General features: G+C 39.3%; 1 protein-coding gene across 3 annotated transcripts in view; it reads left to right on the top strand.

The window, feature by feature from the left end:
• Window positions 1-1038: 1038 nt before the first annotated feature.
• Window positions 1039-12583, top strand: part of uts2r1 (urotensin 2 receptor 1) — a 31303-nt gene continuing 19758 nt past the window's right edge. For 2 of the 3 annotated variants that reach the window (XM_043714607.2, XM_043714608.2), the window contains exon 1: window positions 1039-2216. In XM_043714607.2, the coding sequence (XP_043570542.1) occupies window positions 1110-2216 (1107 nt within the window). In that variant the 5' untranslated portion in view covers window positions 1039-1109. Of the gene's footprint in view, window positions 2217-7695; window positions 7811-12583 lie in introns of those variants that run through there. The other variant, XM_088000528.1, reaches the window with a different exon arrangement.

Here is a 12583-nt window from a genome sequence, read left to right as displayed (position 1 = left end):
AGCGGCCTCGTACCCTTCTGAGCCATACTTTCCTGGGCTGCACTCACATTGCAATAGCGCGGAAAAAGTGAGAACATACTCTAGAAGGACAATGTTTGGAGGGTCAAAGGCTTTCGGAGTACTTCGAGATGAGTTTAGTGGCTCCTCGCTGTGCTGATGCTAAAGTGATTGCAGTTCTGTAACAGCGTACTGTGTTGCACTGAGAAATGAGCAAACTGTTAGCGGGGACAGTATCTGGTACATCTGCTCTTCGGCAGAACTGACAACCTTAAAACAATAAGAACTTCCTATTGCCAAAGCACTTTCTGTGGTTATTTACTTCATATATCCAGCATCCGGCAACATTCTGCCAGTTGAGGAGTGTCAAAATAAAATAAAAATTGAGACTGTTTCTCTTTTCTGATATGATTTCGGTTTGCAAACGCTGTGAAACGAAGGCAGGAGATTTTTGCCGGTGTAGGTTTCCTTGCTGGGGTTTCCTCACTGTTTGCTATCGGCTGTACATTCTGAAGCACAGTCCGGGTGGTTTGCAGTGAGCAGTGGGATGGGGATGATCGCCCGGGACACCCCAGTGCTGTTCCCTGCCCGGGGCAGGCAGGCAGGGAGGCAGGCAGGGAGGGAGGGAGGGGTGGCGGCAGTTCTAACTGAAAGGCATGGCTCTGAGCGTTTCAAAAGGAGCGGCGAGGACTAGCCCGCGTCATCCCGCCGCAATAAATAGCGCCGGTCAGGACCGAGGGGAGACAGCTCGGTTCACCCAGAGAGAGTCAGCAAGCCGGCCCGGCTCCAAGACCAAAAACAAAACAAGAGAGAACCCCAAACTATATTTGCAATCGGAGCGGCTCCCTGCAGGACTGCAGCCAACCGTGAGCAGTGCACTTGGACTGCACAGGGATGTCTACCTGGGTCTCAGGGCAGGTGGAGGGAGAGATTGTGAATGCCACCCCAGGACCACTGCTTGAAGGCTGAGGTGGCATTTATTGGGGGTGGGGGGTTGTGTGCGTGTTGGGTTAGGAGGGTGTCAGTCCACTCCCTGTGAGTGACCCCCCCCCCTCCCCCCCAGACCAGCACACCCCCCTCAGACACACACACACACACACACACACAGGGAGATGGCCACGGAAGCTGCTCCCCCTGCCTGGAACCTGAGCACCATCTCCAGCCCCAACCAGACGGTGAGTGAGCTCCTGCCCCCGGCCTCTCTGGAGGAGCTGGCGGTGACTTGCTCCATCGGGACCATCCTGTCGCTGATGTTTCTGACCGGGGTGGCAGGCAATGTGTACACGCTGGTGCTGATGTGCCAGTCCATGCGCTCCGCCGCCTCCATGTACATCTACATCGTGAGCCTGGCGCTGGCGGACCTGCTCTACCTCTCCACCATCCCCTTCATCGTCTGCACCTACTTCGCCAAGAGCTGGTACTTCGGGGACCTGGGCTGCCGGATCCTGTTCAGCGTGGACTTCCTGACCATGCACGCCAGCATCTTCACCCTGACCGTGATGAGCACCGAGCGCTACCTGGCCGTGGTCAAGCCGCTGGACACGGTGAAGCGGTCGAAGAGTTACCGCAAGGCGATCGCGGTGGTGATCTGGCTGGTTTCTCTGTTGCTCGCCCTGCCCATGCTGCTCATCATCAGGTTAATGCGGAGCCGGGGGAAGAACATCTGCGCTCCCACTTGGAGCCCGCACATCTTCCGAATCTACATGACCGTGCTGTTCATCACCAGCATCCTAGCCCCGGGTATGATCATTGGTTACTTGTACATTCGCCTGGCCCGGACCTACTGGGTTTCCCAGGTCACCACTTTGAACGACAAGCAGACCAAGCGCTCGCCCAACCAAAAGGTCCTCTACATGATCTTCGCCATCGTCCTGGTGTTCTGGGCTTGCTTCCTGCCTTTCTGGGTCTGGCAGATGATCGAGTACTACCAGCTCTCCCTGTCCCTGTCCCAGGATACTCGGGGGCACATCAACTACCTGATGACCTGCCTGACCTACAGCAACAGCTGCATTAACCCTTTCCTGTACACGCTGCTCACCAAGAACTACAAGGAGTACCTCGGGAATCAGCAGCGGGGCTTCGGGAACAGCAGCTCGTTCCACGGTCGGAACCCCCGCTTCCAGCGCTCCTGCCGCCGCTCGCTCTCCTCCAGCAGTCAGCAGTACACCGAGTCGGTCACCCTCAGTCAGATCTCCGGCTCGAACAACAGCACCATCTAGGTAAGCGATTCAGATCCAGGCTCGCCTTCTGCTCGAGTTGCCTCTCCCGTTGACAATTTGTCGTTCACCACCGGGCCTGACGCTAGTATGGATTGGCAGTGGGTTATTGCATTTAGTACACTTGTGCTCCATCATTTTAATGGAAAGCCCATTTTTGTTTAAAGTTAGTTTTCACTGAAGGTGTGCGGCTATGGATCCGTTATTGACTTGTTAAGAATTCATACCTGCCCCAATTTCTCGTGTAAGTTACTGTAGAGTGACACTATATTTACTGAAAGAATTGTAGCGTTCTAAATGATAGAAATATGTCTTCCAATGTAAAAATCAGTTTGGCAAAAGAAAAGTTTAATTAATTGAACAATCATGTATCATCAGTGCTTCAAAGTATTTGAGTATGATTTAATTCATTGCAAGGTGAAGAAGACCCTATTTTGGTTCATTTTTAGTGGAAAATTATTCAGAGTACATGCCACATGAGCAACCGACTCTGCCTAAAACGACCAATCATTTAGTACTAACAGATTTACAAAATTACTATGGATTTAGTACTAAGTTCAGCCCAACAGATCAAACACACTTATCCTCCTGTCTAATTGACAATGGATCTTAAGACACCTCATAACCCAAGATGGAATTTTGTTAATTCCAGTACAGAAAACGGAATTAACAATTTCAGTCAATTTTAGAAAAGAAAGTGCCTTAAAATATATATAGGCCCCCAAGTTAGATCCAGAAGCTTTATGGTTTCCTGTAGCCCATCACTCAAACTTCAGAACTTCACACTCTCCAATGGACGCCAATAACTTTCTTTCATAGGAAACTGTCAAGCCCTCTGTTAAAAAACTGCAATGCCCTCATAGTTGCCAAAGTTGGATGTCTGGATTCACTTAGAGCTTACAAAAATTATGCAGTACTAAGTTGTGCCTCTTAGTTTCTTAAGCACAATGTGGAATATAACAACATGAAAAGATACAAAAACACTAACTGGAGCAGTCCTCAAACAAATAATTGCCTTTTAATTTACATAAACCAATAATGCTTTGCTGTTTTGGTCTCAGTATAGATTAATGATGATTTTGCTTCCTATAAAGATAAGTAGAGTCTATCTATGTGAATCAATTGCTGGAATTGTGTTAGATTGTTATTAAAGCACTGTAAAAGCCTGAAGAAGGGCTCATGCCCGAAACGTCGATTCTCCTGCTCCTTGGATGCTGCCTGACCTGCTGCGCTTTTCCAGCAACACATTTTCAGCTCTGATCTCCAGCATCTGCAGTCCTCACTTTCTCCTAAAGCACTGTAAATACCATGGTAAATCAGATAAATCAATAGATTGGCAAAACTATTAATGCTAATCCATATTTACATCTATATATTTCTTTCAGTAATTTTCAAAATACACTTGATTTTTTTAAAGAAAGCATTAATCCGCTTTATAATTCCAGCCATTTTCCCACTTTAATTTTCCATCATAATAGAATAATTACTATACTGCTAACTTTCAATTAATGGTTAATATTGACAGCCTTGTGCCAAAAACTGTCCAAATACCACCTATAACTTTGCAGTTAACTACATTGAAAGTTATAGTTAATAGACAACTTTGGAGTCTTTGCCTCTGATAATCTGCATCAAATGTATCATCTTTGACACATTCTCAAGCTTATGTTTTAAATCAGATACATTTTCTAATTTACTAATAGTCAGCAAGGCGTACAAAGTTTCATTATATATTCCACTAGACCTAGGGAAGGAAAAAGGAGATTCACAAGTTAAAACTTTTTAATAAGGTTTTACTATTGTTTGGTAATATTCGCACTTGGCTAATCAAATGCTAAGAATGTTAAAAGATTACCCTGTTTGGATTAGAGAATGTGGAATTCTTTTAAGTATATAACTATCTGAACAGTATTATTTAGCTCAACCAAGATAATGATAAATGTTCTATAAAATGATGTTATTCAATTCAGCAGTTTATAATTTAATAAGCTAGTAATTACATATTCTGTTGATCATAGAAGAGAAGTGCAATGTCAACATTACACACTTTGGAACAGTTGTAGTGCAGTAAAATTAACTCATACTAATTTGAATGTTAGAATATTTTTGACTGAATGTCCATTTTCCATCATATTGAATGTTTGAACTTGTAAAGTAATTATTCAGGAAACTGAGGTAACTATTACTAAAAGTAGTTTGAAGCAAGGTCCTGCTGGCTATTTTGTGAATCAGTCATATGATTTTCTAAATTGTAAGCTAAAGCCAAACAAAAAAATGACTAATAACACCAAGGTATTGGAGAAACTACCAGAGGCTGCAGAAATCCATTTTCATGACAGTTTTCATAAATGGCAAAAAGTACCCAGTCCTCTAACTGAGCCAAAACCATTATTAAATATAGAATAGTCACTTATATTAAATAATTATAAGCCTTAATTATCATAAAATTGAAACACTATTACCATACAGATTAATTTCTTCTTTAATATCACAGTTTAATCAGTGACTGTTTCTTAAATAAGTTGTGGAATTTAAAAAAAGAACTCAAGCAATCTGTATTAATTCTATAATTCTTGTTACCGTTGCTCCATTCTGAGTTTGTAAAAGTTATATTAATCTTTAAGTAAACCTGGTATTCATTTGCCTTCCAGATACGTCATTACATATTAGCATAAATCCAAAGCAACTGGGTTTCTGGCTTTAGTGGAACAATGGATTAGATCATAGGAATTGACCCCAGGACTGGCAGAAACCTGATAATCCCAAATCCTAAAGATGGTATTTTATTTGTTATGCCATGAAAACCCAGTGTTGTGATTAAAAAACAAATGGAGTGAATCCTCAAAAGTCTGGAAACTGTTTTGAAATGCTATGATATTTAAAAATAAATGTAGTGGTCAACTTTATACCTTTAAAGGTTTTCTTTGAAAGCATAATTAGCGATAAATCAGAGAGAAAAATGACTCATCAAAACCCATTCAGTTCATTATATCAAGGAGTAATTATTCAACGAAATAGACAAAAGTACTTATACAATGAGCTGATCAGGTAATACTTCGATATGTTAGGAGTCAAATTTTACCAACTTCTTTTTACAACTAATAGAGTCATAGTCATAGAGATGTGCAGCATGGAAACAGATTCTTTGGTCCAATCCGTCCATGCCGACCAGATAACCCAACCCAATCTAGTCCCACCTGCCAGCACCGGCCCATATCCCTCCAAACTCTTCCTATTCATATACCCATCCAAATGCCTCTTAAATGTTACAATTGTACCAGCCTCCACCACTTCCTCTGGCAGCTCATTCCATACCCATATCAAGTTGCGAATATTTACAGTAAGGTGGAATTATTCATGTGTCAAGATGTAACAATTCATTAGGTATGTTGGAGCATCTTGAAACATTATTTATGAAGATTATTTCTCTGGACATTTTCTAATTAAATTATAAATGTGATTTTGGTTTGCCCGAAGGAGAAAAGGGTGAGGATAAAATTAGGCAGCTGACTTCATGTAAATTAGTACTATATTTGATTATGTAACAGAAGTAACTGTGAATATGTTTTGTGGTCATTTTTTGCATTCCGAATTTTTGTAAAGCTTTATGATTATTGAAAATCTTAGTGATAGGGAACAAGCACTTATGTTTTCAAGTACGGAATGTCAGGAATATCAATCCCAAAATTCGTAATGCAAAATGATTAAGAACTTCAACATTATTCTGTTACAAGAGCGATTGACTGAACATTTGTACAAATATGAGTTAATACAGAGAATGAAGAAGTATATTAGTTATAATTCATACTGAAAGAACTCAGTTAATTATTTAAGGAGGTAGTAAATATTTGAGACAAAATAATGTCTTCAGATGTGCTGTTTTACATAGGTTTCCAGAATACCTTCAACAAGTGTCCACATAAAGACTGTTAATAAAAAGGAGTTCATAAGACTGGTGGTATCCTAATGGTTTGGCTTGGGGGTGGGTTAGAAGAAGGGGAAAGAGTGTAGGGATAAGCATGCACTGATGGCTGCAGGATGTAACTAGTAGGTTTTCACTGGGAGTCTGTGCTAAAGCCTAAACATTTCACTTTTATTATAAATGACTCAGATGAAAGAATAAAGAGCAATAAAATCTAAGTTTTTTGACAGTGTTATGTTAGATATTAATATGGTGTACAGGTCATTCTGCTATAACGTGTGTTTCGTTAACACAAATTCGCTGAACCCAATTAACAAACTGGAGACACTGTTTGTAAAGTGTGAACTTTTAAAATGTGTGTTGGTTGTAATGTGATTACATCATCAACACTTTAAGCCCTGTTCCTAAAGTGTGCTTTTTCTATAACACGGGGTTGCACAAGAATGCAACCATTGCACTTTAGAAGAATTACCTGTATCAGAGCAGAAATAGCAACAGGACATTGATAGATTCAGTAAATGATCAGAATTATGGCAGATAAAGTTCATTATGGGAAAATGAGATTTGGATCTAAACTGATAGATCAGAGAAGCTATTGAAATAATAGAAAAATTTAGATATTTAAGCATACAAATTACTGAAAGCAAATGTGCAGTTATAAAAAAAATTAAAAGCTAACCCTGTGCTGGATTTTATCTCAGAAAGGCTACACTACACAAGGACAAAGGTTATGTTAAAGCAGTAAAAAGTTCTGCTTAAGTCCCACAAAAGAAACATGCTGTGCTTGGAGAGGTGCAGTCCACTTTCACCAGATGATACTGAGTCTAAAATAATTAAATTATAGCATAGTTTGCATAGACTAAGCTTGTATTTCTTGGAATATACATGATTAATGAGTAATGTTAATCAATGTTACTCAACTGACCAGTTGAGTAGACAGCAATGAACCATTTCTTTCGTAGAGAGTTCAGAAAATTGTGGCATAGATCCTTAAACGAAGGTCATTCAAAGGTGATGACACAAAGTATTTCTTCAAACATGGTTGTTGGAAATCTGGAAAAATATCCCCTAAAACATTTTTGAGGCTAGATCTCTTGAAAGTTTCAAAATACTAGTTTCAAAGTTTTGGTTACAAGGTAGGTAGAATTAAATTACAGATCAGCATGATCTAACTGAATAGTGGAACAGGCTGCACAAGTTAAGTTGCCTGTTTCAGTTTCTATTATAGATACTTTATAGCTAATGGCGAACTTAACTATTTTTATGTTGCTAATTGATCCGCGTTGTGTTTCTTTCAAATGGTTAGAGGGGCAATTGTCCCCACCTCCTTCCACAAGTACATATAAAATAAGAACACGTTAAATGAGGAATGATCTAAGTAACTCAACACCATTCTCAGATAAGTACTTCAAATAAATCAATATGACAATTGGCCCTGAGTTCCTTGATGTAGTACCAGAAGCTTAAACTGCATGTGCAGTTTCTAGATAAAGTATTTTGCATCTTTAATAGTGTCAGTTGTGATATAATTGAATTCTAAAAGCAGAATGAACATTTCAGATAAAAGCAAACACAAAATCGAAAGTGATGCAGCCTTTACTATCCGTGGTGTATGAGACTACCTGGGTACAGCAGAGAAAGGAACAGATTTTGTTGACCACTTACAAAATCATAACAAGGTGCCACAAAATATGCTTACATCAGCACAATAAGCAGCATTGCACCAAATGCAAGTTTCTACGATATTTTTAATTGTATAATGTCCTCCAAAGATAGAGGAGATATAAATAAAAATTAATATTTTCAAATCTTGCAAAGACCATCCTCTTTGTGTCTTAACCAACATACTGATATGTATGCGTCTGGCAACTGGATTGGAACTGTATGAATATCTTTTATATCTTGTAACTGTCCCTTTTTATTATTGTCAAAATCCAACATCATATATTTGTCCCTGGAAGTTCTCTTTTGTCTGTCTAACCATAGTAAATGAAAATATAATTAAACTAGACAAAGTCCTACCCTTTCATTAGAGAAATGACTAGAACTAGGTTTAACCAATAGATCACCATACCTCTCATGAAGGGAGAGATTGAGAAGCAGAATCCTTCATGGTAACCTCAGCCCATGCAGGAATTGACCACACACTGTTGACAACACTCTGCATTATGAAACAATTGTCCCACCAACTGAGCTAACTAATATTCATGAATAATTAATCTCACATTGTGATAAAAATGTGAACTGGTTAGAATGAGTTAATGTACAAATAAGGGTAATAATCAGAGTGAATGTATTTTTTGTACGAATACCTTGGCAGATTCTATTCACTTACACTATCAGCTGCCATTTAAATTGACCACAATTTGTGAATACAGACGTGGCCCAGTATTTTATCGTAGAGTGTTTATAGAGAATTAAATGATAGATGTAAATCAAAAAAAAATCAGAAAAACTTATTTTGGAATTTATGGAATGCCAAATTATGAAACAAAAGTTTTTGTTTTATTGAAATTATAGTATAAATTATTAGCTAAGAACAAGAAGGCACTTCTGGTATGTTATATCGTAACTCTAAAATGGCATTAAAGGTTGGACTCGAGTGTTGTATAAAATGCAGTTGGCCTAAAAGAGTTCACTCAAAAGCTTTGAAATAGCATTGCACTCTGATGTTCTGGCTTTTGTTGTTAGTTAGTAGTCAGTTCCACAGTTCCCAGCCATTACCACAGATCTGGTTCCCATTCATTAGGTGACAGCGACGTCTTTTACCAAGTGTTAATGTAATTAACAAGTCAAAGCTAATGTAAACAGTTATCTTATTCTGATGTAATAAACTATTCCTTGTTAGTCAAGTATGGGCCATCTACGAGGTTTGCTGGTGGTTAAACCATCACCACTTAATAATGTTACAAGAAGGATTGGTGGAAGAATATCTACCCAAACAAGATCTTATTGAATCAAGCGTCAGCTCCAAACATTTCTTACAACAGGAAGGCTGTTGCATTATCAAAGAGGTTATTAACATATAAACTACTTGGGCATTATTAAGAAGGGCAGGGAACTTAGATTTTAGAAGTATTTTTGCTAAAATGGTCAGTAATAATTTCCACTCGAATGTAATATATACAGTGTTTATATACACAATGAATCGATACATTGAACTAATAAGATACAGAAACCAGTCAATTGACCTTTCACATTTCCACTGGTTCAGGACAAACCTCTGTAACTCACATGCCATGATTTTCAGCTTATGGATTTCATCTTCAAAACAACACTGGTTGAATTGCTGAGCAATATGTAGAGTGCCTAATTAAACTGTTCAGTATAGCATCAACATAGGCATCTGGCTGGTAATACAGAAAATTGCTATCAAAAACAGAAATTGCTATAAAGAAAATACTCAGCAGATCTGACAAGCAGAGAAAGCAGGGTTAATGTTTCAGTCCAGTGACCCTTCTTCAGGATTGAACAAATTGCTACGTCCGGTTAAAAAAGGATATATCTAATTGCGGTAAGAGAAGGGAATGTTTTTTTTCAGTGGATTCATTTGCTTATTGGGTTTGCTCAGTTGGTTGGATAGCTGGCTCATAAGACGGAATACAGCTAACAGTGTGGATTCAATTCCTTACTGGCTTAGGTTACCATAAAGGTCCCACCTTCTCAACCTTGCTTCTTACCTGAGGCATGGTGACCCTCAGGTTAAACTCACCATTAGTGTTCTTTCTCTGAGACAGCAGCCCAATGGGATTAGAATAGCATTTATTCATCAATACCTTGTGCATCGGTGCTCAAATGGGATTTGGTTCCAGGCTTTATTGGCTTAGTCTAAAAATCAATAGAAATGCTAAATTCCACAGGTGTGGTGAGACTGACTATCCTTGATATCAAAGCAGCATTCGATCAAAGGTTAAAACCATGGAGCCCTGGTCAATGACATTTAGGGGAAAGCTCTGCAGTGATTGGAGTCGTTCCTGGTACAAAAGAAGATGGCTGTGGCTGTTGAAGGTAAATTATTGTATTTCCAGCAGGAAGGCACCAAATAACAACTAGCAGCAGGCACCATGGCCAATACTTCACTGGGAAGACTGCATTACTTGTGGGATTATTACTGTTATATAAACTTAAATTCGTTTTGGATACTGCAGAGATTAAATATCTCTTTGAAACCTATGATTGATGCCATGTGATACTTCTGAATATATCTTCTTTTGATAATTTCAAGATTCCATTGAATAAAGACCAAGTATGTATCATAAGCTTTCAAACTGTTAATAAATATCATGAAATAAATTAATCATCAATGATCACATATTTCATATGACTATTCTCAAACAGTTTAAAAGCCGACCATTGCCCATATTTTTTATGGCACCTACAAAGGATTATTTTGAAAGAAGGACTCATAGTTATTAGTTCTTAATCTATGGGATTGATTATTTTGTTGGGGTACAGCAGGAATGTATAAATTCCCACAACCAATGTCCTGTACAGCCGCAACATGACTTCCCAACTCCTATACTCAGTGCACTGACCAATAAAGGCAAGCATAACAAGTGCTTTCTTCACTATCCTATCTACTTGTGACTCTACTTTCAAGGAACTATGAACCTGCACTTCGAGGTCTCTTTGTTCAGCAACACTCCCTAGGACCTTACCATTAAGTGTATAAGTCCTGCTTTGATTTGCCTTTCCAAAATGCAGCATCTCGCATTTATCTGAATTAAATTCCATCTACCACTCCTCAGCTCATTGGCCCATCTGATCAAGATCCCATTGTATTCTGAGGTAACCTTTTTTGCTGTCCACTATACCTCCAATTTTAGTGTTACCTGCAAACCTACTAATGATACCTCCTTTGTTCACATCCAAATTGTTCATGTAAATGACAAAAAGCAGTGGACACAATACCAATCATTTTGGCACACCGCAGGTCACAAGCGTCAGTCTTCCACCACCAACCTCTGTCTTCTATGTTTGAACCAATTCTGTATCCAAATAGCTAATTCTCCCTGTATTCCATCTGATCTAACCTTGCTAACCGGTCGACCATGAGGAACCTTGTCGAACACCTTATTGAAGTCCATATAGATCACACCCACTGCTCTGTCCTCATCAACCTTCTTCATTATTTTTTCAAAAGACTCAATCAAGTTAATGAGACACAATTTCCTGTGCACAAAGCCATGTTGACTGTCCCTAATCTGTCCTGTATTTCCAAATACATGTAAATCCTGTTTGTCAAGATTCCCTCCAACAATTTGCCTACCAGCAATTCCTTGAAAAAAAGGGTAACTTTCATTTTCAGTACCTTTCAGCCCTCCAAGATAATGTGCAACACAGACAATAAAATATTTTTTTAAATCCGAGACTCATTTATAATGTAACAAGCTAATAATTTGTGAGATTCCAAAAACAGCAATGAGATAAATGGTCAGGTTATCTGTTTCTGTGGTGTAGTTCAATTGGTAAGTATTTCTCAGGAGACCAGAAAACCAGTTCTCTTTTGAATTGTACCCTTCCCTATTTTAATTCTGCCTAAGAAGGGAGGCTCAGCCTTGTTTCTGACATATTTTCTAAAAGACTACACCTCTGACTTTCTCTTAGTATCATACAGAAGCATGGTGCAACATTATGTGTTTAATTCACCAAAATAAGCAAGTAAAATAATGTTCTTCCAAACCAAGGCTGAAAGTTCTAAGCCAAGACTGACACACCAATGATTCTCGTAGTGCAGATATTAACCAATTTATTTTTAACCCCTTTGACAGGATGTAATGAAGCTTAAACTCTTTTTGTCTAATTCTCTTATGGGATGTGGATGGCCATGCAAGGCCAGTATGTCTTGCTCATCCCTAATTGCCATGGAGAATGTGGAGGGAAGTCTCCTTCTTGAACTGCTGTTGTCCACATGGTTCAGGTACACTTACAGAAATACAAGGAAGGGAGTTTCAGGATTTTGACCGAGTGACAGTGACAGACTGATGATACAATCCTAAGGTCAGGATGGTGTTTGGCTTGATGAGGATTCTGCAGTTGGCTGTGTTCCTATGCATCTGCTGCCTTTCTCCTTCTGGATGGGAGAGGTCATGGGTTTAGAAAGTGAGGTAGGAGGAGCCGTGAACAGTTGTTGTGGCATCTTGTTGCCTCCATGCATCAGTGGTCGAGGGTGTAAATGTTTAAGTTCACGGATGGCATGCTGACTAAGCAGGTTACTTTGTTCTGGATGGTATCAAGCTCAGAGCTTCACTCATTCAGGCAAGTGGAGTGTATTCCAACCCACTCCTGACTTGTGCCTTATAGATGATGGACAGGTATTAGGGAGTCAGGAGCTAAGTTACCCACGTCAGAAATTCCAGTACCCGCTCTTCTAAGCCCTATATATATCTATATATACACACACTATATATATCTATATATACACACACATAGTGGCCATTCCAATTCT

Source organism: Chiloscyllium plagiosum, unplaced genomic scaffold, assembly GCF_037043375.1.
Source record: "Chiloscyllium plagiosum isolate Xiang-an unplaced genomic scaffold, Cpla_swu_hap1 HiC_scaffold_25, whole genome shotgun sequence".
Taxonomy (NCBI): domain Eukaryota; kingdom Metazoa; phylum Chordata; class Chondrichthyes; order Orectolobiformes; family Hemiscylliidae; genus Chiloscyllium; species Chiloscyllium plagiosum.
This window is presented reverse-complemented; position numbering and strand designations above follow the sequence as displayed.